Source organism: Manacus vitellinus, unplaced genomic scaffold (genome assembly GCF_001715985.3).
Source record: "Manacus vitellinus isolate BGI_N305 unplaced genomic scaffold, ASM171598v3 scaffold_24_pilon, whole genome shotgun sequence".
Taxonomy (NCBI): Eukaryota; Metazoa; Chordata; class Aves; order Passeriformes; family Pipridae; genus Manacus; species Manacus vitellinus.
Window position 1 is genome coordinate 2,363,680 of NW_021939798.1, and position 27,881 is coordinate 2,391,560.

At 52.9% G+C, this 27,881-nt stretch overlaps 1 protein-coding gene across 1 annotated transcript; it reads left to right on the forward strand.

Annotated features, from left to right (window-relative positions):
- The first annotated feature begins 402 nt into the window (after positions 1–402).
- Positions 403–27,881, forward strand: PIK3R5 (phosphoinositide-3-kinase regulatory subunit 5). Its single transcript, XM_025895146.2, is given in 19 exon segments — positions 403–499; positions 9,306–9,406; positions 10,794–10,862; positions 11,609–11,747; positions 14,039–14,108; positions 15,272–15,446; positions 15,963–16,116; positions 16,566–16,649; positions 17,787–18,308; positions 18,311–18,551; positions 18,648–18,795; positions 18,900–19,031; positions 19,273–19,398; positions 20,178–20,271; positions 21,497–21,573; positions 22,190–22,283; positions 23,843–23,925; positions 24,120–24,229; positions 25,257–27,881. Coding segments are annotated over 19 exon segments (2,658 nt in total). The 3' UTR covers positions 25,399–27,881.

Consider the following 27,881-nt stretch of genomic DNA (forward strand, 5'->3'; position numbering starts at 1 on the left):
AGGTTAACCCACGATCACCTCCTCACCACAGACACGTAAGCGAGACTCGTTCTGCCCCGCAGAAGGAAGTTGTGAGAAGGCAGAGATGTCTGCAGTAGGTTTGGGGTGCCTTGGCCCCACTGCCTCTCCTGATTGAGTCATGGACACGTGTGCCTCCTTTTCTTTGCCAAGGCTGGGAGGGACTGGGGAGCAGAGGGAATATGAAGCCAGCAGAGTGGGGTGTGTTGTTGGCTTTGGGGTTGGCAGGGGTGACACCAGGCAGTAACAGGGTGGTGATTCACCAGGAGCACCTTGTCTGCACTGCAGCAGAAGCATAGCAGTGCTCCCTTCCTCACACTTCAGCAAGGACATTGTACACAATACTAACCTTCCTGCTTCTTCCCCTTTAGGAGATGAATTAAAATGCAGCACACCACGTGCACAGAGGACAGGATCTACCACGCACTGGAAAGATGTCTACATGGGCTTAGCAGAGATGCTGTCTCCAGCAGATGGGCTGGTAGGTGACCTGTTAACCATGAGCTTGTTCTTCTGTGTGATCTGACCTACCTGGGCACCTGGGTAAGAGAGAGCTGCTGGTGCTGCTGGGGATTTGGAGGCCTTTTTCCCTTCCAGTGTTCCAAGTTATATGCGGGATCCAACCTAGTCAGTCTTCCTGGGCCTTTTGCTGCGGTAGGATGATGTTCCAAGACACTGAACAAGTCATGTTAGGTCTTACCTGTGTAAAGGCTCAGCAGAGAAGTCGTGCGTGTTGCCAGCTGTCCATGCGTGAGCGGAGGGAGGAGGAGTCTTTGCCCACCACAGGGAAGGATTCCAGTGAAGGGAAGAGGAGTCTTTGCCCACCACAGGGAAGGATTCCAGTGAAGGGAAGAGGAGTCTTTGCTCACCACAGGGAAGGATTCCTTTGTGCAATCAACCAGCCTTGCTTGGATGCTCATAGACCCCAAACCCATTGGGTTTGGTCTCTGCTGTGTTGCTGGAAGCAAGCACAGAGATATTGTTACTGACTTGATTTAAACCTGAGTCAGATACTATGGTGGCCATAAAGAGGTGAGCCATGTTCAGAGGGCTGCGAAGGGATTTGGGATGATGGTGGTGAGGGCAGAGCAGCAACGAGCAGAAGTAATATTTGAATGTCATTTTGACCTTTCTTCCTCGTGCTCATGTTTGTGAGATGCAATTAAATCACTCCTAAATCCTCTTACGGTTTAAAGAATTGAAGTGAATTTGAGGGGCTGTCAAATTCAGATTCCTTTTTGTCTTTGCAGTTCTTTCAACCCTTTCTGCTTTTCTTTTTAGCTATAAGTCAACAAAGAGATGCAAATAGTGTCCCACCTGCTGCCAAATGCCAGAGTAATCCCTTTTGCCATGCCCATTTCCTCACACCTGCTGTAGCAGTGCCAGGTGATGCTGTAGCTGTAGCATCACTTGGGGTCTTGGTTCATGCAGTTATGACCAAGACTCCTGTGTCCTTTTCATCTCCCCATGCTCTGGGAACCAGGCCCTGAAGTGTGACCTACATTCCTGGTTCCTGGCACCGTGACAACGCGTGTCCAGAGGAGTCCCATCTCGCCCAGCGAGTCATTGTGCTCTGCAGAACTCACCTCTTCCTGTAATTACGATTAATCAATTCCTGTGTCACTCACAAGCTCCTAATCCCAGCCCCTCAGAGCTGGTGTTTGAGTTAGGGAAGCCTTTAAACAACGACTTTGTAATTTTTCCAGCTCATTAGCGAAGACCAGACTGCACAGGGCAGGGACTGGGGTGGTGGGCTCTGCTGGAGGCAGCTGTGCTGCCCAGGGATTCCTCATTCCTAATGATTTCCCCCCATCTCTCCGCCTGCTGGTTCTCAGTCCTCTTCATGTGGGTTTTGCGGGGTTTGGCAGAATGACCTGGCATTCCTGGGAGAGTCTCAGGCGTGTTACACATCAGAAAGTCCCCTTTCATCCAGGGCATTTGTGCTCTTGCCAGCACTCTCCAGCGTGACCAGCGCTCCCCGTTTCCGCACCGTTAATGGCTCTGCTGTGCCCTGGCCCAGGTTCTGCTGCTGGGGACCCCCCAGGGCAACCCCTCCAGTGCCTTCCCATGGGGGCTGTCCCTCGTTTTGACGTGCTGCTCTTTCACATCCTACCCCCTTGCAGTCGGAGTAGGAAGTATTTGCAGTAACACGTACGATTCAGGGAAAACAGAGCACGGTGCACCCACACCCCATAGCAGGGCATCCTATTGCTTCTCAAAAACAGAGCAGAAATGTTTTCACATCCTTCTGCCTTCCCCATGTTACAGGCAACAGTTTCATTATCCCTGTTCTGTGTCAGATCCAGACTGTTATTTGTGGCAGGGTTGTTCCTCATGTAGTCAGTGAATACTTCTGTCTTGTTCCTAGCTGGGCCGTAACCTTCTCCTCTTTCATTTTTGACTTCTTGCGTCACTTCTATTTCCCAATTTATTGCTTTCCCCTCCTTTTTACCATTTCCGTACACCAAAATAGCACACACCACATTGCAGCTCTTTGGGCTGAGGCCTTGCTAGGGTTTTGTTCATTTTTAAATTATTTAATGGTTTATCTGAAAATTCTACAGGAGGTTGCCCCAGAGTGGGTGAGTAATCGTTTCCGAGGCGTTGTTTCCCCCCCGTGTAAGTGACTGAGTAGCTGAGGTGTGTGAAGGCAGCAAAGAGAAGAAGTTGTGAGTCTTTGGCCACCCCAGATTTACACTCTGGATGAGCCCATGGCCAGCCCTGGGGTCTAAATAGAAGATCTTTCTGTAGAGTTTATTGGAGGGACCAAATTAAAATGAGTTGTCTCATAAAAATCCCTGTTAGAAAAGTGCTTGGAAGGACAACCCCCTTTTCCTCATGGAGACCCCTTTCAGGGTTTGCCTGGTTCCTGTTGCTGGAGAAAGACCAGTGTCAAATTAGAGTGTGATAAAGGAAGAAACATATTTTACTTCTTGCTGGTGAGCAGAGAAACAGGGAGCTTTTGGTGAAGGAAAGCCCTGGTTTTGGGTCTGGCTGCTGGCACTGCTGGGAATGCCATGCTGGAAATCAGAGGTGGGAGAGAGGCCAGAGGATTGTGGTGGATGGGACTTGCTGAAAAGTCTGGAGGGCAGCCCAGTGCCTGGAAGGAGCACTGGGATCTGCTGGGAAGGAGATGTTGTGCATCTACCACAGGGCTCCACATGGGTCAGAGAGGATGATGGATGCTGGTGAGGGAGAGTGGAAGAAGGTCACTAGTGAGCTGGACAGTGTCTCACATGGTGCCCAGAAATTCAGTGTGCTCAGCTCTAAAAAGGAGAAACTTAAGATCCTGTTCCATTGCATCTAAATACCCTCAGGGGAAAGGACCAGTCTGGTGTGGGGCTCCTCCAGCTTCGTTACTGAGTGGTGAAATGCAGTGTCTGAAATACTTCCAGCTTGGGGTGCAGAATTATGGTTACTGGTTACTAAACCTGGCAACCTTTAACCTTTGAGCTGATTTCTCCAGGCTTGTCATGGGTTTTCTTGCCAAAATCACGGCCCAGGGTGGAAGTGCTTGGAGTGGCTCCAGCCCTGGGATGTGCCCCTGTACCCTGCTGCTGGATAGCCATATTCCATATCTGAGCAGCTGCTTGGATATGGCAGCTGTGGGTTGGATTGATGTGCAGTGCAGGATGTATCCCAAGGGGATGCTGTGGCTGTGAGGCTTGGGCTGTCCCCTGTCCTTCGGGCACCTCCTGCCCCTCCTTACAAACTGCTGCGAGTCGGCCCTTCCTCTGGGCAGTCCCTTGGAGGAGCCACCTTCTTCTGGGGAGGACGTAGGGGAAATGGTGGGAGAGGGTCTGGGGGAGGGAGGGAAGGGGGCTGTTTGCTTTTCACCCCTCCAGCTGTGTCACTTTGGACAGCACCAGCACCCGATGCCCAGCCCAGGCACCGTGGGCAGCTTGGGCACGATGTGGCATTTCTGCTTTATTTCTCTCCTTTTCTGACTTGACGGTTGCCCACTACAAAGAGCAGCGGAGGGGAAATGCCACCCCCTCCACGAGGCCAGGAAGGAGCTACTCTGGGAGGAGGAGGAGGAGGAGGAGGAAGAGGGCATCTCGGTGCACTTCTCAGAAAAGAAATGGCAAAGCCTCATCCTTCCGAGGCCGCCCACGGGGCCGCTGCTGCCCGGGCTGTTGGCACCGATAGCGATCAAAGCGTGAGCGGGGCTGTGCCCGGCTCCCTCCCGGCACTGGGGGCTCGGTGCAGCCCTGCCCAGCACCCCATCCCTGCTTGGAGGCTTTGCTGTGGTCTTTGCTCTCCCAGAGGGAGGTTTTCCTTTGGGTCTGTGTCACGCTGGGCTCAGTGGAATGGCGCTGTTGGATGCTGGGATAAGCATGACTTAGTCCTGCTCTTGCTGCAGCTCCACGTGCTGCAGCCCCAGGTTCTCCCAGCTGGGGACATGATGTGTTCTGGGCTGCCTGTGTTGCTGGCAGAGAAATCTGACTCATTTTCCATGTTTTAAGAAAAAATAAATAGTGCTGGGTCACTGGTTTAGTGAAGCAAAACCGGATGGATGAGCACGAGGGCAGGGTGGATGTCAGCAGTTTTTTAGCTATGGGGCTTCCTGTTGCCCTGCTGGGAGGTCTCCTGTGCCTCTTGAGACAAATTCATTGGATTTGGGGGCTGAAGGTGGAGTTCAGGTTTGTGCTGCCTGTACAAAGGGTGTCTGTAATGCTGATCTGAACACCTCTGGAGCCGGTCTCAAAGGACTGCTCTCCTTTGAGGCGCTGAGGGATTTGTGAACATGAGTTTACTTCCCACTTCCCTCAGCCAAGAGGCTCCTTTCTGAGCTCTGCAAACCCTGCCTTGCCATGGGCTTGGGTGGGTGAGGTGAAGTTTTTCCCTCCAACACAGAACTTCCTGGACCTGGCACAGCTCGACAGACTGGAGGTGATGGGGAGCTCAGCCCCTGTTTGCAGTGATGGCAGGGAGCATCCCTGCACTTGCCTTGGTGATGGGGAGCTCAGCCCCTGCTTGCAGTGATGGCAGGGAGCATCCCTGCACTTGCCCTGGGGACTCTCCAGGGCATCTCTGACCTTGCACCCTCCACACAGCCTCGGGGCCTCCCTTGCATCTCCTAGTGACAATGTTTTTTGGTAATTAAAGAGCAAGTGCAAAATTCAGGGGAAAGCCTGGTTCCAGCTTCCCACATGCCCTGGGTGCACATCTACCCTTGTCCACCCCGGGACAGGGAGGGTGCCCAGCATGGTCTGGTGCTGCTGGCACAGTGGGACAGATGCAGCTTGTCTTTGTGCTGGTGCTGCTCTGGCCTGGTGTAAAACATCACTGCTGAGTTGTCCCTGTGGTTGTTGTGCCTGGTCCTTTGTGGTGACACAGTTCAGTGTTGCAGCAGAGCAGCAGTGTAACGTCTGCTGGGGCGTGTTGAGGTGAGGGGTGGCTGCAAATAAACCTGTCTGGAAACCTTCTCACCTGGCTGCAGCCTCTCCCTGGCCTGGGGATAAACCAAGTGCTGCTCTGCAGTTCATGAAGTCTCCAGGTGCCACCACAGCCCCAGCTGTGTCCTACAGGGACACAGGACATCTGCAGAGGGGCAGAGAGAACTTCTTACTGCTGTTAAAGTTACCTTGGGCTTTTGTGCCTAACCTGGGCACATTAAGAGCATCACCTTCCCTGCCCAATAACCTTTTTGGTCTGGGTGCAGGGGATGTGGTTGCAGGGACTAACTCTGTTCCCAGTGGTGGGAAAGTGGGTGGAGTGGTGGGAAAGTGGGTGGTTGTGACCTGCACTGTGAGAGGAGAGAAGGGAATTCCCACCCAGGTCTGGATCCCTGTCCTGACTGATGCCTGGTGGTGTTGGACACTTTGCTTTGCTGTGTGGTCTTTGTTTATTGTGTGCAGGATTTCCGAGCTGCATTTTGTGCTTGAGACTATTTTTGCAAGGGTACAGCTGTTTTGGTGTGTCTCTGGTTAATGCAGCTGTGCCAGATTTAGGAGCTTGGATCCTGGCAGCCTGCTGCTTCCCAGCACCGAGTAGCTTAATCCCAGAGCCTTGCTATGTCCATGAGTTAAACAGAAATTTGATTATAGCAATATCATTCAAATATACCTGATTGCATCCTGGAGCTTCAGCTCATAGCTCCTGTAGAAGACCCAAAAATGGGTGAGAAGACCTCAGGTCTGAATCACAGAATATGCTGAGTTGGAAGGGACCCATAAGGATTCAGTCCAACTCCTGGCCCTGCAAAGAACACCCCAATAATCCCCCCATGTCCAAATACTCCTTGAGCTCTGGCAGCCTTTGCACCATGACCACTGCCCTGGGGAGCCTGTTCAGTGCCCAACCACCCTGTGGGGGAAGGACCTTTTCCTAATACCCAGCCTAACACTGCCCAGACACAGCTCCAGCTGTTCCCTCTTATGTTTGTTCCTTTATGCTATGTTTGTAAGATGCCTCTATTGAGCTTTGCCCTTGCCCCTGCTCCCTGCCCATCCTCCCAGCCTCTCCACAGTGGGTTTGCCCCAGTTTCCCCCAGGGGAAGTAGCCCAGTGCCTCTCCCTCTGCCCCATTCAGCACAAATGACTCTGTGAGCCGCTGCCACCGCAGTTTCCTCCTCCCTCGCTACAAGTGAGAGGAAGGAAAGAGCCCACGTCGTGCTGGGCTGTTGGTGTTTGTGGTTATGGTTGTGCAGGATGCTGTGTTCTCCTCTCTGGGAGATGCTCCCCATGGCCAGGCTTTGTCCTTGCAGTGTAGCAGGGCCAGAGTCTCACAGGTGAAACAATCATGGAATGGTTTGGGTTGGCAGGAACCTTAAAGATCATCTCGTTCCACCCCCTGCCATGGGCAGGGACACCTTCTCTATCCCAGGTTGCTCCAAGCCCTGTCCAACCTGATTTTGGAAACTCCAGGGCTGGGGCAGCGACAGCTTCTCTGGGCAACCTGTGCCAGGGCCTCACCACCCTCACAGGGAACAATGTCTTCCCAATATCCCATCTAACCCTGCCCTCTGGCAGTGGGAAGCCATTCCCCTTGTCCTGTTGCTTCAGGCCCTTGTCCCAAGTCCCTCTCCAGCTCTCTTGGAGCCCCTTTAGGCACTGGAAGGGGCTCTAAGATAAGTAATCCTCCCAGCTGGAGCAGGATGGGTTTTTTCAAGGCACCACGTGAGCCCAGAGACTTCTTGCCGAGGTCAGCAAAGCTCCCAGCAGCTCTGACCACTTCTGCTGGGCCAGTTGCTTACTTGACTATCTCCCAGGTGCAGGAGCTTTCTCTGGAGGATACCACGCTCTGGGACAATATTGATTTATTTGGGCAACCTGCTGGAGTCATCCCAGCTGATCTGTGTTTTTGTGGCATCCGCTGGTTTATGGAAGTGGCTCAAAGGAAAACTGGAGCATTGCTGAATTCCTGGGTCACTGGGGCTGTTCCCTCACTGACAAGATATCACAGTGTCTTGGTGGGTGTCAGCAAACCCAGGAAGATACTGGGAGTACTGGAGGCAAATTAGAAAGTGCATCTGAGCTGCTTGGAAACTTTCCAGAGGGATCTTTCCTCCACTGGAAAATGTTGATTCATTGAAAGTAAAAAGTTGTGTGGCAGCCCAGGGGATTTCCCCGGGGGAAGTCTCCTGCCCTGTTAATTCAGCTATAAGCCTGGCATAAAGCCACAGAAATAGTGCATGTCCTGGTGAGCAAACACTTGTCTACAAGTCTGGTTTTGCAACCTCAGCACTAGTTTTACTTGTCTTGACATTGGTCTTCTCCCACTGGGCCATGTCACCCTCTCCCCTGGTTTAAATTCCTCTTGCTTAGCACCCAGAAGGTGTGTAAAGGTATTTTTATGACATGTCTGTGTTTGATGAATCTGTAGCCTCTGCAGTTGGGAATAATGTTTGAGGGCCAGACAATGTGATCTGTAGGTTTGTGCTGGACTGCTGTCCCGTGCCAGCTCGTGGTGTTCTCTTCCCTGCTCCAGCTTGGGTTGGTTTTTATATCCTGGGCCACTTAATAGACCGTGTGAGTGAAATCCATTTGATTTATATTATTTTTCCTCTCTGATCTTTAGCACCTCTTTTCTGCAGTGAGAGATGCTCTCTTAATCTTGCTTTCTCTTTTGAGCTGAGACTGGGAGAGCCCCAGTTACAGCACTCCCTGAACTGTGCCGTGGGCTGCAGGTGAGCTGTGTAGTGTCCACCCTGTATTCCCTTCTGCTGGAAAAAATCCACAGCAATGCAGGATGGGGGAGATGCCAATGTGGGCCTTTCCCAGGTATTTGTTAGGCTGTTTGCTTGAAGTTTTCCTGTAATGTTTCTCCCTGGGGCTGTGTGGGGTACCCAGGTCCCTGGGAAGGAGGAGGAAGAAGGGGAGCAGGAGGTGCTGCTCCCTCCTTGCTCTGCAGATCCTGGACTGCCGGCGGCCAGCAAGCACCTCCTCCTCCCCTGGGACGTGGGGCTGGGATGAATGGAGGCAGCCTGACAGCCTTCACACAGATCATTTCCTCTAAGGCCCTCTGGGAGCTGGCCCTGGCCGCTGAGAAGAACGTCGGGAAACACCTTGGACCATTGTCACCAGTCAGATCCCAGCAGATGTCTGGGGGAAGGAGGTCGGGGGGTTTCAATCCACTGGGGTGAAGGACCCACCACCATCCCTTTGCATGGCAATTCTCTTCCTTCACCCTGCCTAATCTTCTGGTGGGGTTTTAAGAGATTTAATGAAAATTTGAAGGTGCCAAGAGATGGATTAAATGCTGGGCAGGCTTGACAGCAAAGCAGATCTGTATCTGCTGACTGTGGTGGTGCTGCTGTGTTGGTGCATCTCCAGGGCCCGGGGAAGCTGGACGGGTGTGATGCAGCTGGAGGGGATTGAATGTCTGCTGACAGGAAGCTGAATTTGGCAAGATTTGAGTGAGTTTATAGTTGGGATTGTGCATCTGGGGCGTTTGAGCCGGGGGGCAGCAGGGCAAGGGGTCGCACTGGTGGGTTGTCTGTGCCTGGGCAGAGGGAATGTGGGTTCCACCCATGCCAGGCACATCCCTCTGGCCTCTGCACGTGCACGTGGCAGCTCTGGCCTGTCAGCTACCCAGCTGGCACCTGGGGAGAGGCATCCAGCCAGGCTGGGTGTGTTGGGCTGTGAGAACACAAAGGTGCTCAGGTACGACGGTGCTGCTGAGACAAGCACCGTTGTTTGAGGTCAGATCCGTCTGGAACCAGGGTGTGAGGTTTATTCTTCTGCTGTAATCTGATGCCTGTGGTCAACACCTTCCTCCCTGACCCCTTCCCATTGTTCCTCTCCTTGAATGGGGGCTGTGACAGTGGCTCTGTGTCCCCACAGCAGGGCTGTGCCTGAACTGCTGGAGCCTGCAGGAGCTGGTGAGCCGAGACGCTGGCAACTACCTCATCCTCGTGGAGAAGATCCTTGGCAAGACCAAAGAGGTGAGCTGGGGGGCTGTCGGGGAGGGCTGTGGGCTTTGAGACATGGTCAGCTCTGTGGCTTGCCCAAAATGGAGTTTTGCTGAGCTTGCTGGGTGATTTTGGGTTGTGGTAAAGTGTTGCTGGAGCCCCAGGGCTTGGGGTCAGGCGGTGTTATGTCAGCAGGTACAGAACTCTGGTGAGAGTAATGCTGCATCTCCCACATGAGAACTACAAGGGAAAAGCCCAGCTATGATATCTGTTCTTTGGGTAGCACTGCAGATCCATGGGGTGGGTTTTGACTCCCCAAAGTGCTGCTCGGGGCACCGTGGGGCTGCACTGATGGAGCCAGCCTTCCCCAGGCCTTCCCCAGCCATCAGCTGGGAGCTGCTGGTCCAGAGCAGAGCAAATTGAAAGGTTCCTGTTGCTTTGGATGGAAACTTCTCTGTATCCCTGCCGGGCTTCCTGTGGAGCTGTGACACTGAGGACCATGGATGGGGTTTGCAGCCCAGCAGGTGACAGTGGGGTGAGGCACAGCAGGGAGGTGAAGTGGCAGTGGGGCCAATCTGTTGACCTGCTGTGGTCCCACCATGTGCCAGAGAACCTCAAGGCATCGCTGGCTGAGCAGGGTCATCCCAGGCTGTGGCAGGGAAGGCCTTGGAGGAATCCCTTGATGTGGCAGGAAACAGTGATGTGTTTCCTAAATCCCCAGCACTGGGATTCATGTGATGGGTAAATGCTGCCTTTCATTTTTTGGGGAAGAAAGGCTGCAGAGCTGATAGCAGTTAAGTTTAGCACAGTTTGGTTACATTCATTTATGTATTTTTGTAATGGTTGGAGTTGATCTTGTTGCAGAGAGTGGTTTATTACATTAGGGTTTATTGTAGGGGTTTATTGCACTTTGTGCTGTGCTCATGAACGAGGGGAGACTGTCTGCAAGTGTATCCTTGAGCTATCACTGTGTCCCTCAGTGAAATAGTTCTGCTGGGTATTCCCTGGCAAAGCCTGGGATGCAAATACATGGATTTCACTGTGCTGCTGAGCTTTGCAAGCTGTTTGCAGGGGCTGGGCTGCCTCCCTGCCTCTCCTGGCTGCCTGCTTTGAGGCACTTCCATGGAATTTCATGCAAGGATCAGGAACATCAAAGGGCTGGGAGCTTGGCCAGATCTGAGCAGAGGCAGAGCAGGAGGTTGTGCTTATCTCTCTGTCCCATTGGTGTGGATTAGTGGGGCTTTAGGGGTTGTTTTTCTGTCGGGATGAGGGAATTTGCTGGGCATGGTGGTGTGGTGGTGCAGGTTGGGTGCTCGGCTGCACTGCTGGGGAGTTCCCTGGTACCTCCAAGGATCCTTTTGGGTGGTGCTCATGGCAAGCAGCCCAGCTCATCCTCCCACCCTCGGGCTGTTTCCTACAGGTGCAGGAGAAGTGCGACTACGACCTGGTGACGCCCCTGGCTCTGCTCTTCTACTCCGCCGTCCTCTGTGTAAGTGCTGAGGCTGCTGCATGGAGCTGGATCCCAGCCCCAGGGAGGCCATGGAGCCACATGGAGCAGTCACTGAAGTCAGGGTGGCTTTGTCTGAAACACCACGACCTGCTTTGATCAGTTCATCTCACAGAAAGATTCTGTACAAGTTGATAGAGATCAGGATCAAACAACCATTGCACAAGCTGACTGAAAAAAAATGAGCTTCAGGATGTTTAAGCTATTTTTTAAAGGGTGGGCTAATCAGAAAGGGAGATGGACAATATCTCTGTGCAGAGGAGGGAAATTTTTTCATTACCCTTTATACTTGTGCAAAATACATTGACAGTGTGAATGAAAAGAAGGAGCGGAGCCTTCACAGGAAGTACTTTTTTTATTATTATTATTACTAGCACAATGCATCATTATCCCAAGGAAATCATTGCTACCAGATCCTGCAAAAGCACAGGCTGTAATGCAATTCATCTGTATGTGTCTGTGGTGGTTAAAAAGGAATTTATATATAGGCTTTGGCACGTGAGCCACAGCCGGGAGGTTGGGAAGGTGCAGAGCGGAAGGAACTTTCTTGGAGCTGTGCCCAGTGGGGATCCTTCCACCCTTCCTTGGGAGAAGATGGGGTGTCACAGGGTGAACCTCTGCTTTGCTTCTCCTCCTCCCACTTCCAGCCTAACCCCTCGAGTTTTTACACAGCACTTGCAGTTTGTGTCCTTGCCCCCTCTCTGACCGTGTCTCCCTGTGCCCCGCAGGCTCCTCACTTCCCGCCGGGCTCCGACCTGCTCCTGAAAGCTGCCAGTGTGTACCACAGCTTCCTGACCTGGCCTGTGCCCTACTGTGACATCTTCCGTGAGCTGCTCACCTTCATCAGCAATGAGCTGAGGGCCCCTGGTGAGCGCTCCTGCCCTGCACGTGCTGCTGCCACTGCTGCCCCAAAAACACCCCCTGCCTGCACTGCCCGTGTTTGCTCCCCTGGTGTTGCTGCCTCATTCCCCGCTTGCTTCATGAGTCCTGTGAGTGTGGTATCCCCAGTTACCTTGGGCATCCCAAACCTCAGTTTTCCCAGGAGGTGAGGACTCTGCCCTGCATCCTCGGGATGTGGTCCAGCACAGGGTGAGACCAGACTCCCCTGGAGGAGCAGGGCAGGGTGGTGTTTTTGGTGGCTGCCAAGGTGGTGGGAGCATCCTGGGGACTCCCAGCGTGGGGAATTAGCAAAATGGGTAACTATTTCCTGGCTGCCTTTCAGTCTGGTGGGTCTTTTCCATGGCAGAGCACGTGCTGGCTGCTCCCTCCCAGCCCTGGCCTTTGTTTGAGGTGCTCAGTGGTGCAACTGGGATGATAACAGTGAGTCCATTCACTGGTATCAAGGTGGCTGGAGCCTCCGAGCCTGCCCTTGCGTGGAGATTTCCATAGGGCTGAGGGACTCCCTGGCTTGTTCTTTACAGCCCAGACACTACCTTGTGATCCAGCTCTGACCACATCCAGCAGCAGCAGCAGTGCTCCCCTTAATTAAGGACTCCTCCTAGATGTCCTGTTGTTCCCAATGGAGCAGCTCTTCCAATTATTTCTAAAAGGCCCTTTTTCCTAATCTCCCAGTCTTTTGGTGGCTTTTGAAGAGCTGTTATCACACAGAGCAGATTCCAGCCCATGTTTAATCCTGTGCAGGGCCATGGCAGCAAGACTGACTCTGAGGAGGGTTTGAGAGGCCTTGGAGGGGGGTGTGAGCTGTGGCTGAGGCTGGGGGTGCTCCCCACCTCCTCAGACTGGGAAGCTGCTTCAGAGAGCCCTGGTGAGGGTGTGAAATGCAGGGTCTCTGTCATGGCTGCAGCATCCTGTGAGATGGGAGCTTGTAGATGTAGGTGGGATGAAATGTGCTTTCAAATGAATGAAAGGATGAAAAAAAAACCCCAGACCCTGTGCATTGTGAGCACTGGAATGGCTGCTTTACCCCCAGCATAAATGGCCATGGCCACCAGGCAGGGTCTGGTTGAGTCAGGGCTGTTTTACACACTGCTGGGAAGCTCCAGTGCTGGGGAGGGGGGGCTGCTACACCCTGCTCTTGTGCCATCACCACCATCACCAGTGCCCAGTGCTGAGTGAGCTGGGGACTTTGGTCCAAAAACTTTCCCCTCCTGTGAGCATAGTGGATTCCCCACCCTACCCAAGATGCCATGTGGGAGGCATTGGCTGCAGTGGCTGAGGAGCCCAGTGCTGCCCCTCACTGTGGCCTCTCCCCTCAGCTGGACCCAGAGCCAGCAAGAGCATGTCCTGTCCTGGTAAGCTGGCCAGGGCCTTACGGGCTCTTCCAGGCTTGTTGCATGGCCTCTGTGACCTGCTGTGAGGCTGAAGCAAAAACTTTTTATTGAGATGAGGGTAAATATTAACTGAGAACAAGCTGTTGTCAATATTTGCCAAGAATGCAATAACTTTGATCTGCTCACTGGGGCTGGTGCCTCTGCAAGAAGGGTGAATGCTGCTGTCATCAGGGGGCCTGTGTGATCAACCTGAGCCCCCCCTGGGTGCTGCTCCCAGACTGCTGAGCTGGGTTGGGATGTGGCTGCCTGCACTGATAAGGGGGCAGGATCTTGTTGATGCCATAAGATGTGCCCCAATCCTGCTGTTTGGGGGAGACACTGGCTTTGCTGTTCCCACCCAGTGCAGATCCATCTGATGTCACCTGGTTTCGGTTCCCAATGGCATCCTGGGGACAATCCCAGGGAGGCATCCAGGGCTGTGGCTGCCCACACCAGCCTCTCTCCTGCTGGGGCCAATCTGGGCTCCACCTGTGGGAGGGAAGATGGCAGTGACCTCCTGTCCATAAGTGACATCAAGGGCCTGGGGGGCTAAAGCAAGTGGGAAAAGCTGCCAAATCCATGGAATTCCCATCCCACATTAGCAGTAGAGCAGAAGGGACCAGGGGTGGAGCAGTTCTCCTGTCTCATCCGTTTTTTTCCCATCACTCTGGGCTTTTACCCTTTACCTCCCAAGCTTCCTTGTTCCTGGGCTGGTCCATTTACACTATGGCTGTGTCTTGTCTCTGTGAGGACTTTTGGTGGGGCCATTCCCATTCCAAGCAGCAACTCAGCCATGTCTGCACTACACTGGGAGGCAAAGTCGATGTGCTGTTGAGGCAGAACAGTCTGCAGTGGTTCCATTCCTCATGTCCTGTGCTCTCTCCCCAGGGATCACTTTCCAGAGGCTGGTGAGGACAGAGCAGGGGCTGCCTGTGAAGAACTACCAGAGCTCCACTGTGTGAGTGTGGCCATGGGCACTGCTGGTCCCCTCTGTGGCACCCCCACGCTCTGACACTGAGCAGCATCTCAAAGGGATCGTGGTGGGTGCTGGGGAGAAGGGCTGGATAGTTGGGCTGAGCTGTGGGAAGGGATGAGGAGAGAGGCTGTAGCATTTCCACAGCCGTGGGACTAGGTCTGTAGGCTCCCCAAGCCAGTTATCCTGCAGGACTGCTTAACTCTAGGGCTGCAGATCTGGGTGACAACAGCTGGGGAAGGCAAAGTCTCCTCCACAGGGAGCTGCTGATCTCAGCACACATTGGAGAACAGCTGGGAAATGCTGTGATCTGTGAGTTTGGGAGCCACCACCCCAACAGAGGGCAGAAGCAAGTCCATCCCAGTCCCAGTGCAGTGCTGAATGAAAGCCTTGCAGCTCTGAGCACAAGTCAGACTTTGCTCCTTGTTTGAGGGCTGAACCTTTTTCCCTACCAGGGCACCTCATTTGTAAATAGGGAAACAAGCCTGGGTGGTGTCTGCTGTCCTGGCTGAGCCCAGCCTCAGGGACAGTCCTTCAGGCACAGCCACTCTGTGCAGGAGGAGTGTCCTTCTCTTTTGGCTTGTCCACTCATGCCATGCAGCCCTGGATCTGCACCCTTATCTCACCCAGCAGCACTAGTGTATTGGCTGTATTTTCATAAAGAGCCCTGAAAACCTGGCACAGGTCATAGAATCCTAAAGTATCCTGTGTTGGAAGGGACCCACAGGGATCATCAAGTCCAGTTCCTGAACTCTGGGCTTACTGGAAGCTCGTGCCCATTGCCTGAGCTTTCTAGATCCAAGCACACCCCAGCACATCCTTAATTCAGAGCCAGTTTTGCTCAGTGGACACTGTGTGCTGTTGCCCATGAACAGAAGCACGTGCTGTCTGGGCTGCAGGTTTGGGAATTCAAAGCCTGTGGATATTCATGTTGTGGTCTGGAGCAAAAATGCAGCTGAAGAATGTGGCTCTTCTCCTTAAAGCTTCTTCTCTGACCTGCATCTTGGAGGAGAAAGATAGTTTGGGGGCCACTCATGTCCCACTTCATCCCATGTCCACTTAGGGCAACTGGCTGCTGGGCTGGAGCCCTGCCTGGGGTTCACTACCAGTGTCCAAGCCTGGCCTAACTGGTGTCCCCTTGTCCCCAGGACGGTGCTGCTGCTCAACCGCTCCGAGGTGCAGAGCGAGTTCCTCTCCATCGCCGAGAAGCTGAGTGCCAGTGAGCACCCCCAGCACGCCACGCTCGTCCTGCTCCTCGAGCACCTCTACCAGGCCAACTTTGGCACCTGCTGCGACCTGGACAGCCTGCACCACCTGCTGAAGGTAGGCTGGGACAGCCCCGGCTTTGGGGATGCCGCTGAGAGCAGTTTCGTGCAGTTGGCTACTGGATTTCCTGACCAAAATAGTACATAATTGGCAAAAGAAGTTTTGATAACACTTCTTGTAGGAAAGATACCTGTCTTTCACTTCTCAGGTCAGACCTGAGGTCTGCGCTTGGGTTTTGTGAAGTGTGTGTGTGGGGGGTCACTTGCCTTTTACCCTGTTCCTCCTTTCTCCCTCCCTAAGTGTAGAGAGGAAGGGCCCCCAGATTTGAAGTGCAGCAAAAGTGTTTGTTTGACCGGAGAAACGCTTGGAGGAGGGGCAAAAAATTTTGAAGAAAACCCCTTGGGTGTTTTCAAACACGCTTTTATTTTCTTCGCTAAAGTTTTGGGTGACTTGAAAGGGGGTAGAGGGCGGTGGAGGGAGAGAGCTCCCCAGTTTGTGATCCTACCCAAGGACCTGTGTGTTGCCTGTGTGGAGGGAACCCCTCAGTCTCTCACCTTGGCTCTGCTCCCCCAGTCCAAGACGCTGGAAGAGCTGTTGGAGATCTACTCCAGTGCCGCCGACGCGCAGGAGATCGCGGCCGCCAGCAGCAACCCCGGGCTGGCCCGGGAGCGGCTCCAGGCTGTGCTCAGGGACATCGCTGGGGCCGCCTCCTTTCCTGCCATCACGGGTGAGAAACCCCCCAGGCCCCTCTTTTCTCCAGGGTGTTCTGCAGGCTCAGCCCCTGCAGCAGCAGCAGCAGAGAACATTTTGCACAAAGTCTCGACCGAGCGAAAAAACTACAACAAAAAAAGCACCAACCCAGGTCCTGCTTCGTAACCACACAATGAGCCAGAAAAGGTTTCATTAAAACAGCAACAAAACAAATTGTCCAGCCTGTATGGGTGAGATGAAAACATTAAATCAGAAACTGCTAGTAGCTATGATGTCTGATGGCTCTTAGGGGTGTGAAATGTCCCCTCATCCCCTTTGCATGTGACTGGCATCATTGGTGTTCAGCATGACCTGGGCTGCCCAAAATGTGTGCGTGGGGTGGGTGGCATCTCCCGCCAGGAGAGGCTGGCAGGGGTGGTGTTGGGGATCCTTGGAAACTAAGTCCTCTCCCTCCTCTCTTCCCAGGTGAGGCTCAGCCCCACAAGCTCCACACCATCCCCATCCCTGCCGCCCGCTGCTACACGTACAGCTGGGACCAGGATAACTTTGGTAAGTGGAGGGGGTCCCCCAGTCATCCCAGTGAGACCACAGCCCTCTGTTCCCCATTCCAGGGGTGACTGAGCAGTGTTTCAGCTTGGCTGGGGCTGCCACATCCAGCTGGGTGTGTGAAAGAGCTGATAACACATTGTTGGTGCTGGAGGGAGAAATGACCCAGTGGGTGTCAGTGTCCCCTGGATGGGACAGGATGTGGGTGACAGCTCAGGTGTGATGCCTGCTGTGATCCCAAGCAGAGGGCACAGGACACTGGTGGCCCCAAATCACATTTTTCCAGAGACAAATCATGCAGGGCTTAATCTCCTGGGCAGGGTTGTACCTTACGTTAAACCAGAATAAATTCATTGCACCCAAGTCCATGGGAATATTGGTAGGACATGACATTGTTTGGTAGGAAGCTCCTCTGCAAGGAGGAAACCTTGCTTATGCCCTGGAAATAATTGTTGCTGGGAAAGCCTGACTGGGATACTGAGACTTTGTGGAATTGAGACTGGTCAGACCTGACAGCTCTTCACCCCCTCAGCAAGGGATGGCCTTTGCTGTGCCTTTGCTGTGCTCTCAGCCTGGCCACAGCAGTTTTGGAGGGGAAGCAGCGGGTTCCCCTTCTGCCAAGCTGGTCTCTCCAGCTTCCCCATTCCTGGAAGACCTTGTGTGTTCCTGTGAATGTTCAGTGGTCATTGCCTGCTGGCCCCAGCAAGCTGGAGTAGAGCTCTGGCTCAGGCTTTGCAGTGAGTCCAGCCTTGCCAGGAAGCCACAGTGGGTTCATTTTGGGGTTTGATCAGCTGAATACCTGGCTTTCCTCCTGCCCTCTGGTTAAACCTGGAGTGCATTGTGAAAGCTGTATAGGAAGGAAGTAGAAGCCCAAGGGGTGTTTGCCTTTTGAGAACCCAAACAGAGTGTGACCTTAGGGAGAGAAATACCTTTTGTTTTGCATTGCAACTGAGCACTTTAGGGAAATCTGAAAACATTCAGGAGGAGGTTTCCAGCTCCTTGTTTGAAGCCATGCAGGATCAAAGAGAGTACTGGCCATGACACAGTGGTGGTGTTGTCTGGGGCCATCACATCTGGGGCCATCACAAATGCAGTGGTTCTGCTGGAGCCCAGGTGGATCTGCCTCTGGTTGCCTTTCAGATATCCTCAATGACGTCCTCAGCAAGGAGTGCAGCGTTGTTGAGCCCATGGCCTCGGAGAACGAGGAGGAGGATGAAGAGGAGGAGGATGTGGAAACCGACGGCTGCTCCCCTGAGCGGGACTCGCTGCTCTCCCCCCTCTGTGCCATTTCCAGTGACTCCGTGTATTCTGTGCTGTCAGAGGAGGGATCTAAGCCCTCGCGGATGTCCCTCTTCACCTCCTCCAAGGACTCCATCTCGGAGCTGACAGTGGTCTCCAGAAAGTCCCTGAAGTCGTTCGTCTCCAGCCTGAAGGACTGCATGGACAGCGGGTACGCAGAGGACAGCGACGAGAGCTCCCTGGACATGGTGGGGAGGACGGAGCTGAAGGCGGAGAAGGCCCACCACAAATACAGGCAAACACTGACCACCAAGATCTACAGGCTGTTCAAGAGCAAAAGCCAGCTGGTGCTGAGGAGGGAGCTGAAGGACTGCCCGGACACGGGCTCGCTGTCGCTGCGCCGTGCCGAGAGCCTGTGCGCGTCGCAGGCCCGGCTGCGCGTCCCGCGCGCGCTCCCGGCAACGCCGCACTCGCCATGCCCGCAGCACGTGCCTGAGCCAGCGGACCTGCCGGCCCCGCTGGCCCCCCGGCCCACCTCAGCCTGCCGCCGCAGCCGCGCGCCTTCCTCAGCTACGACGAGGACACCAAGGTGTCCACCCTGCGTGTCGTGGTGTTCGGCTCCGACCGCATCTCGGGGAAGGTGGCCCGAGCCTACAGCGACCTCAGGTGAGCCGGGAGGTGCGGGGTCTGACCGCAGGGACCTGGCCCTGCTGGGACATTCCCCGCTGCTCTGCTCACCCAGCCCTCTCCACCTTCTCCCAGGCTCAAGGAGAGCACCTGCCCCTCACTGACAAGGTACTTCAAGCTGCAGTTTTTCTACGTCCCGGTGAAGAGGAGCTGCTTGGCTCCCTCAACGCCCCTGATGCATCATCCCTCCCCAGCCCTGGGGGACCCACAGCTCCGGGCACAGGTAGGTGTCCTGCTCACCACAGGGCTTGTGGTACCAGGGCTGGCAGGGTAGGCTGAGGGGAGCCTGGGAGACCCTCAGAGTGACCCCAGTGTGTGTGGTTTCAGGATCCCACCTCGGCTGGGATGGAGAGCAGCACTAACGACATCTCCCACTACATTGGTGTGTTGGACCCATGGTACGAGCGCAACGTTCTTGGGCTGATGAACCTGCCCATGGACGTCCTGTGTCAGGTACGTGTGTGCCAGCTGGTGGGGCTCATCCTTCTTCGCAGAGGAACTGGGGACCTGATCAGAGAAACTTCTGCTTAGCACTGGGCCACCATGATCCTCTGCAAGAGCCTGTGTGACATGGACACAGGATGGAGATGGTTCCTGGTGGTCAGAAGGAGGGTTTCTGTCCCCAGTGGGGTGGGATGGACAGTTCTGAATGTAAGTACCACATACCCCATCATGTTGCTGACTTATTCTCCCACCACAGTCTGCCAAGCCGGAGGCTGAGCCCCAGGAGGACTCCCAGGAGCAGCTGCCCATCCTGGCAGACATGATCCTCTACTATTGCCGCTTCGCCACACGCCCCGTCCTGCTGCAGCTCTACCAGACAGAGGTTGGCAAAGGGGCTCAGCCCCATCTTCTGAGGGGAAAGGGAGGGTCTTCTGCCTGTGCCACCAGGTTGGGACCTGCCTGTGAAGCAATGTGGGTGTGTCACAGCCACCACGTGCTGGTGAGGCAGAGCTCGGTCTCTGAGTGTCCACATTGCTTTGCTGATGCTTCTGGCTCAGGAATTGAGAGCATGCAGATCCTGCCCAGACAATCCTGAAGTCACACAAGCAGTTTTCCATCATAATTCCTTTCCTCATGACACAAATCAATGCCTGTCAGTGCTGGCAGGTTATTCACATTGCTGGAAGTCTCTCCAGTGCTCTGTGTCCCGAACCAAGGCCCTCTGTGAACCTGTTTCCCACACCCAGCTGTGTGCCTGTGGCAGATGTGGTGGAGAAGGTTGAATGTGGGGCTACAACAACTGTTTTGGTGCTGTGGCTCTGGACCAGATGCAGCAGGTGTGTCGTGAGCCCAGCTGCTGCTTTTCATGGAATTTGTGCTCCCAGAGCAATGCCCAGACTCATCATGGAGTTTCTTTCCGGTGGGCTGTAGAGTTTTCTTTTTGTGAAAGTTGGGGTTTGGGTTGTTTGACTTGCTGGTGGTCTGTTAGAGCAGCCTGAAGTACAGTGTCACCCAGAGCAGCTCTTGAAAGGTGTGTTTTGAGAACATGACAGGATTTTCCCAAACTGACCTGTTTTCTGTGGAAAGCAGTTAGGGGGTGAACACTGCCTGGCACAGGCTGGGTGGTCTCACCACCACATCTTCACTGTTCTCCCCTGGCAGCTCACCTTCATCGGGGGAGAAAAGATGACCGAAGTCTTCATCCATTCCCTCGAGCTGGGCCACTCAGCAGCCACACGGGCCATCAAGGCATCAGGTCTGTACCTGCTGCTGCACCCACCCACCCACTCTGGGGTCTGCAAACCATGGGGCTGGGAGGTGAAGGGAAAGAGGGGCTGGGAGGGAGCATGGGCTGTGGGACATGTCTGACCCAGCCTGAGCAAAGGTTCAGACAGCTCTTCACTAATTTGGAAGAGAAATATCCTAATTCTTGCACTCTTCTTCAGGAGCAAAGACATGGCAAAGCTTTGTTTTTGCTGTTGTTAACTCTAAAGTGGATTTACAACAAAACAACTTCAAGCCCATTTCCTTCCCTTCATCAGCACCTGGTCAAATGCAGCTTTACATCTTTTCTTTTCGCTGCTGTTTGTGCTTTCTCCCGGAATGGCATTTATAAAACCCATATTTCCGTTTCCTTAGTTTACTGGGCAAAGCAAGGTTTATGTGTGTGCGCACTTGGAGCCTTCCTGAATGTACGTTTGTGTTAGGAATTCGTAAAATTAATAGTGCTAGAGAGGAGGAGCAGTGGCAGGAGCATCTCCAGCTCGTCCCGGCAGCCGGGCCATCGTGCTCTGGTGCAGCGCACACAGACCTCTCGTGGCCCGCCCGCAGTACTGCACAGAAACACGCGGCTTCACGTCTTTAACCAGCTGCTTTTCTGTGATCTCGCCTTGTCTTTCTAAACAGAGCTCGTAAAACATCCCCCACGTGAAGTGTCACCACCCCACTCCCCCAAAATACAGGCTCGGGCAAGACCTCTTCCCACTAACTCGTGAAACCACCAATCCTGACTCGGATGGTTCTCCCTTGGGTTGTGTGACGAAACACCACATCTGCAAAAAATTATCCAGAGTTGGGGGGGGAAAAAAAGACTTAGGAAGTGTTGGGCACAGTATTTCAAGGTTAATTTAATGTGGGCAGAAATATGCCTGGAAAAACAGGAGCCGGGTTAGCAATGTGGCCTTTTATTGCTTTGTGTTTTCCCTGGAGCACTGACCCCTCTGCACCAGCTTAGCCAGTGCCTCTTTCAGTTCTGCAGAGCGGCTTGTGGTGCTTTGTGTTGGAATTTCTGCACGGGATTAATTGCTTTCTGGCAGCTTTGAAGCCACCTTTTCTTTTTTTTTGCCTTTTTGCTCCACAGCCGTGTTCAGCAAACCATTTCCCCCCCTTTGTGTAGGTACTGATTGTGCTGCTCTATCAGTAGCCAGTGAAGGATGGGGATAAAAAGCCACTGTGTGACATTTGCTCCTTGTTTTGTGCAGGTCCAGGCAGCAAAAGGCTGGGCATAGACGGAGACAGGGAAGCAATCCCACTAACACTACAGATTGCCTACAGCAAGGTGAGTGTGTGGGACTCACACAGACAAACGGGGCAGAATCCACCTCTGTGCTGGGCAGGCAAGTCTCATCTGGGGGCTGAGAGAGGCAAGGCTGACAGTCTGCTGGAGGAGCTCAAATCCAAGCCAAATTCAGGCTAATTGTCTATTTAGTGGCTAATTGGAGGTGGCTTTCCACTCCTGTTCAGCCCAGTAAAATGGAATGTGTAGCTACTTCCATAGGCTGTTTGTGCTCTCAGTGCCACTTGACACAGGTAGACTTTGCCTCCAGGGAGCAATCTTGTGCTGGGCACAGCAGTATTCCTGTTTTATTGGTTCCTCTGCAGTCATTTAGTGGTTTTGCCTGGGCAATTTTTTTGTGAATCCAAGATTAAATGAATTTTTATGCCTACTCAAACTTTGTGCAGCTCCAAGTGAATCCAGATGTGAGCCAGCCCACACTGGATGGTGTAGGGTGGGAGGTAGGGTGGCATCACATGTAGATGTGGTGCTTAAGGACATGGTTTAGTGGTGAGCTTGGCAGTGTCAGATTTAGGGTTGGACTCAGTGATCTTAAAGGCCTTTTCCAAGCTAAATGATTCTGTGATTCTCTCTTCTGGGTTCTGCTTGGTCCCTGCAGACAGCTGTCAGTGGAAGAAGTCACTGGAATGATGTTGAGAAGGTCTGCACGTCTGTCAACCTTAGCAAAGCCTGCAAGAAATATGAAGAACTTGGTGAGTAGGGGTGGCTGTGCCTAGGGAACAGTGGGAGGGACTGGTGGAGTGACAGGACAGTGTGGATCTTCTGGCTGGGGCAAATGAGGGCTGTGTGAACACAGGAGATACATGGGAGGTGCCTGGGGTTCCCTAGTCCTTGGCATCACATCAGGGACAAAGGGAATTTCATGTCCCGCTGTCCTAAAGCTTCCAACTGGAAAATAGAATATCCATTAGGGATGGGGCTGGGATGATCCAAACAGCAGGGTGATCACTGGAGGGAAATGCTTTCCAGAGCACCACTTGTTCAGTAGGGAGGTACAACTGTTTTTAGATGAAGCAGGACCAGAGCAAGGTGCTTGTCCTGCATCCACAGCAGCCATGTCTCACAGCCAGCTTTCAGCAGCTCTTGCTAAGCTGGTGCTTCAGCCTGGTCCCCTTCCTGCAGCTCAGAGAGAGCTGCCTGCCATGTGGGTTGGATCCATAAGGCTTTTTTTCTAATCAGGTTTCCAATTAATAAAGCTTTGAGCCCTTTAAAAGCACCAAGACTTTTAGTCCGTGTGTGTATTTAGAAGCAATAGAATCACAGGATGTGTCACACCGTGTGCCTGAGAGCATTGTCCAAATGCTGCCTGAACTCAGACAGGCTTGGTGCTGTGATTCCAGTGCTCAACCACCTTTTGGGTGAAAAACCTTTTCCTGAGATCCAACCTACATCTCCCCTGACTCAGCTCCAGCCGTTTCCTCAAGTCCCCTCACTGGTCACTGATCTGTTTGCTCTTGCTGAAGAACTGCTGGTTTGGCATTCACACATCCAATTCTGAATAAACTGAGGGATTTTTAGTTCCTTTTTCCTTGCGTGCTTCATTCCTGGCAGATGTGGGGTTTGTGAACAGAATAGTCAAGGCAAATGGCTGATCTGCCAAATAGGAGACATCCCCTACATGCTCCATGGAGCTCCACCTAAACCTCCATCCCTCCTCTCTCTCCTCTTGCTGCCCCATCCATGAAGCCATGCAGACAACTCTGGGAGAAAAACCAGCAGGAATTAGTTTGTCACCTCCTCTATACTTCGAGTTGGTTGTTCCTGCTCTAGTTCAGGAGCTTCACCTGTGCTGCCAGTGCTGTGGCTTTGCATCAGGGGGTGTCCTCAGCTCCACTCTGAGGAGAAGCTTCATGGATCTCCCTCCTTCCAAGAGAAATCTGGTCCCCTGGGTGATCTCCATTGGTTTTCACATTCAGCAGTTTGACCACAGGATGTCACTGTGATTCCAGGCACGAAGAAGCATCTTCAAGTGGACATGCTGGGAGAGTTAAAATTTCCTCATGATGATGGGGCAATGTTTTTTCTCCTGTTTGAGTCCTAGGACAGTTAAATGTCCTCTTCCCTCTGTGTCCCTGTTGCTTGCTTTCCATGTGGATTAGCCTGAGGGAAGGAAAGCTGGAACTGTACTGCATTTCTCCCAGCAATGGGGTCCTGCTGGAGCCACTGGGGTGCTTTGAGGGGTGGAGGGACCACTTGGGTTTTCACCAGTGGTCCAGAAACCCCAGCTGATTGCAGTTTTGTTTTGTTACAGCCTCAAAGACAGAGTGTCTCAACTTAACCATGACAGAGGTGGTCAAAAGGCAAAACTCCAAATCCAAAAAAAGTTTCAATCAGGTAACTCTAATCATGGTGCTTTTACACTTGGTAAGGTGAGGTTGGCCTGACCCAGCTGGAGAGAGCAGCTCCTTGGGGATCTGTTTGCTGGTGGCCCCCAGACCTGCCTTAGGGGTGCCCAGCTCCCCTTCCCTGCACAGGGGAGTGCACTGAGCCCACCAGCTCCCTCACCCCAGCTCTCATTCTCTCAGCAGATCAGTGTGTCCCAGATAAAAGTAGACAAGGTCCAGATTATCGGGGTCCAGTCCTCCTTTGCTGTGTGCCTGGACCAGGATGAGCAGAAGATCCTGCAGAGTGTGACCAGGTAGGAACTGAAATGGGGCCAACTGCACTCCTGGGATGGTGCATCCTGTGTCCAGGGCTTGCCTGTGAAGTGGGGGGGGATGAGGTCCTGAGCACCGTGGTGGATCTGTGCCAGCTGCCCAAGCTGGGTGATACAGCCCCAGGCTCTGCAGGGCAGCTGAGCTCAGCTGGGATGGGTGGTCCTGCTCATGTCTCAGCAGGAGTTTACCTTCATGAAGGCCCCAGTCAACTCTTCAACCCTGAAGCCATCTTTTCCAGCAATAAACTGGAGGCCATGTGAGATAACGAGGTGTTTGAAGAGCACTGGGTATATGAGCAGAGCCTTCAACTTCTAAACCTCATTTGGGTCCTTCCCTGCCTTTGGCATCCCCAGAAGGAATCCGTGATCTTCATGGGAGAGTCTGGGGTAGAGCAGGAATTGTTCACTGGACTGTTCATCTCTGTTGTCTCCTCAGGGCACCAGAGTGGCTCCCCAGGTGGTGAAATTTGAAATCTCAGTGTAGACAAGATATTTCCATGAGTACAAGAGATCAAACCAGTTGATGTACAGACATTGTAATTTCTCCCTCAGACTGAGCAGAACTCTGCAAGGTTATGCTGCCTCTAACAGAAAAATATTGGGGATCTTATGTCTTAAATAACCCCAAAGAGAAGTGTTTCTCCTAAAGTTGTTTATCATGAAACTCAGGGGATAGTGGAGTTCAGTGCATGAAATGGTAAAGGAGCTCTTTCCATCTCCCCAAAACTTGGAGGGTGCAAAAGTTGTTGTTTTGCCAATGAGTTTCAGCAAATACTCTTTATGGATGGTTCTGCTCTTGGTCCCAGTCTGAGCCAGCTGAAAGACCTGAACTCCCAGCACTCAGACTCCAGTCCTGTTAAAAGCTGCACTGATTCCTGCTTGGTTTTAGATATTCCTGCTGCACCTGAGGAATACCAGGATATACACAGAATATCCTAAATTATCAGAATATACTGTACTATAATATTAGAGTATACTTAGATCTTGGTTTCTCTTTGTTCCCCTGCAGGTGTGAGATCTCTGTGTGCTACAAACCCAGGGACAGTGATCCCTTTGCACTGAGAGGGTGCTCTCTGCCTGCCCAGGACCCCTCTGAGTTCCACTCTCTCCTGTGTTTACCCATTGCCACCTTCAGTGGAGCACTGCCTTGAAGACCCCTGTGTCCTTCCAGACCAGACTCCCATCCCACACCAATCCAGGCTCAGGAAAAGGAAGCTGACTGTCCTTCTTTGGACACCCAGCCGTGCTCGTCCAAGACGTCCTGTAGCTGAAGTGTTATTGTGGTGGCTGAGCTGCTCCTGGTCTGGGCTTGGCCCATCCTTGGGAAATGGGAACGTTGGTGGTGTGCTCTGGTGTCTCTCAGGATTCCTCAGCAATGGGAAGAAAGTGCTTTCCTTGAGATCTCCACCTGGTTCAGCCAACTGGCAACACCTGGGTGAAGAGGGCAAGGCAAGGACAGGGGGATTTTCCTGCCAGCAAAAGGTGCTGTGGCTGTGTTTGACAGGGACTGCAAGGCCAGTGGGATCTGGGGTGGGGAAAGTGAGCTCATGGGGGGATATTTTGGCCAATGAATGTCCTTGGCTGAGTGGTGGTAGGTGTCCTGCAATGTGTGTGCAGTTACAGATCACCCAGCCGGTGCCATTTCACCTGTAACAGGTCGAGGATGCTCAGGGCAGTTCTTTGGGGATGGGGATGCGCTTTCTCAAGGTTTCCTTTAAATTCTGAAGATTGGGTGTCTTGCAGACAAGCAGAGCAACCCAACATGGGCTGTAAACTGCTGTGTGTTCCAGTGAACTGAGTGCCAGAGGCCATTCCAGGGCATGGACAGCATGTCGTGTATCCGTGTATTTAATGGACATCCAGGACCTGCAGGAGAGGAGTTTCCAATTTCTGCAGAATTTCAGCATTCACCCATGAGTATTCCCTGTTCAGCCCCTGGTCTTGCTTCCTGCTCCCCAGCACAGTTTGCTGGAGACACCCCAGAGGCTGAATCCTCCACAGCTGCTTGAAATACATCAGGAACCATGCTGAACTCAGGGAGGGAGGGAAGCACTAGGGAAACCATTAGGATTGCCTTAAACTCACCTGAAGAGGCACCTTTGATAGAGAAAGACCCAGCACCAGAACCACTAATGACACTTGCAAGGGACAACAGGATTTGAGATCCCTCTCCCTGGCAAAAGGCATTCTTCCCTCTTCCTTCTCTCTGCAAGGCTGTAGGTACAGAAAGGTGCAATATTTGGGGGTATTTAGAGGTATTCTGACCCAATGAGCAAAAAAATAAGACTGGAAAAGCCTTTCAAGGTTTCAGAGCCCTCAAGCTGTTTCTTGGTAGTTTTTGGGGTTGTACTAGAGATAAAGAAGGAGCTCCCTGCTTCAGGATCTTGATGCCAAGGACATGTGCTCCCTGAAAATGTCTGAAAGGGGCCCCCAATACTGCTGGGGGGCTGCAGGGTTCAGCCAGAGTGTGATGGGTCAGGTATGTGTGGATTCCCCCACATCTCCTGGATGTGTTTGGGGAATCCCTCCTGTGCCATCAACTCTGGTCCTGGCCCTGCTGGATGCTGGTCCTGCTTTCTGCTCCCACTGTGTGGCTGGGGACAGCTTGGTGACACTTTGGGTGGGGGGTCACACCCTTGGGGACACCCCAGGGGTGACATCGTGGTCCTTGCTGGCTCTGGTGTCCTCAGCAGTTGTGTGTAACTTGTACCAGTGGCCAGAGATGAGCAAATACGAGACATGAACACGCTCCTGAGGCCTCTGTGCTCCATCCTTCTACTTGAATCAACCATCCCAAGGATGGTGTTGCCTTGGGGACTCCAAGAAAAGACCCTCCTGTGGGGTGAAGGATCCACTGAACATGAATGTTGAACAGCTCTGGCTCCACCAGGATGCAGAGCCAGCTTGGACTCCCAGCAAGGGCCCACCTTCCCCAGCCATGCACCGGCTCCAGGAGCATCATCTCTTCCTGCATGGAGCAGTGTCCATCCCTCGCTCTCAGCACAGGCTTGGCAGGTCGTGCTGGGCTGTCTCCTCCCTCACAGGCTGCCTGCAGGGTGAGGCAGGACCACTGAGGTCACTGCTGTGCACTTCTCTGCATCACTGTTTTAAATCCAGCAGGCTCAAGGGATCAGAAACAGATTTTAATGGCTCTTTCCATGCACTTGGAATAAGTTTTCTTCACTGACTTTTCATTTCCCGGGCAGGTTTGTGTGTGTTTTCTCCAATGGGGCTGAAATTTGACAGCTGGTTATTGTTGTTCAATACTTTAAAATAGCACCTTATCCTGTCAAAACATTGCTATTTGTGATCTTGATATCTGTGGCTAAATATATCCCTGCCACTGGTATGGTAGAAACCACTCTGGTTTCAGCTGGCCCTCCAGGAATACTGGAGAAGAGAATTTCCAACCCATAGAGGAAAAACAAGCACAAACTCTAAGGACTCGTAATCCTGGCCAAGGTTTTGACCTCTGATGCTTTCTGGAAACGAAGGAATTGCAGGGTTCTTTCAGGTCATCTTTGTACATATGTGCAGCCTCACCAGATCTGTGTAAAGTCTGTGCTGATCTGTAAAATACTGGTCGAAGAACTTTTAAAGTAATTGTAAAGTATTAAATGTTGATTTATTTCGA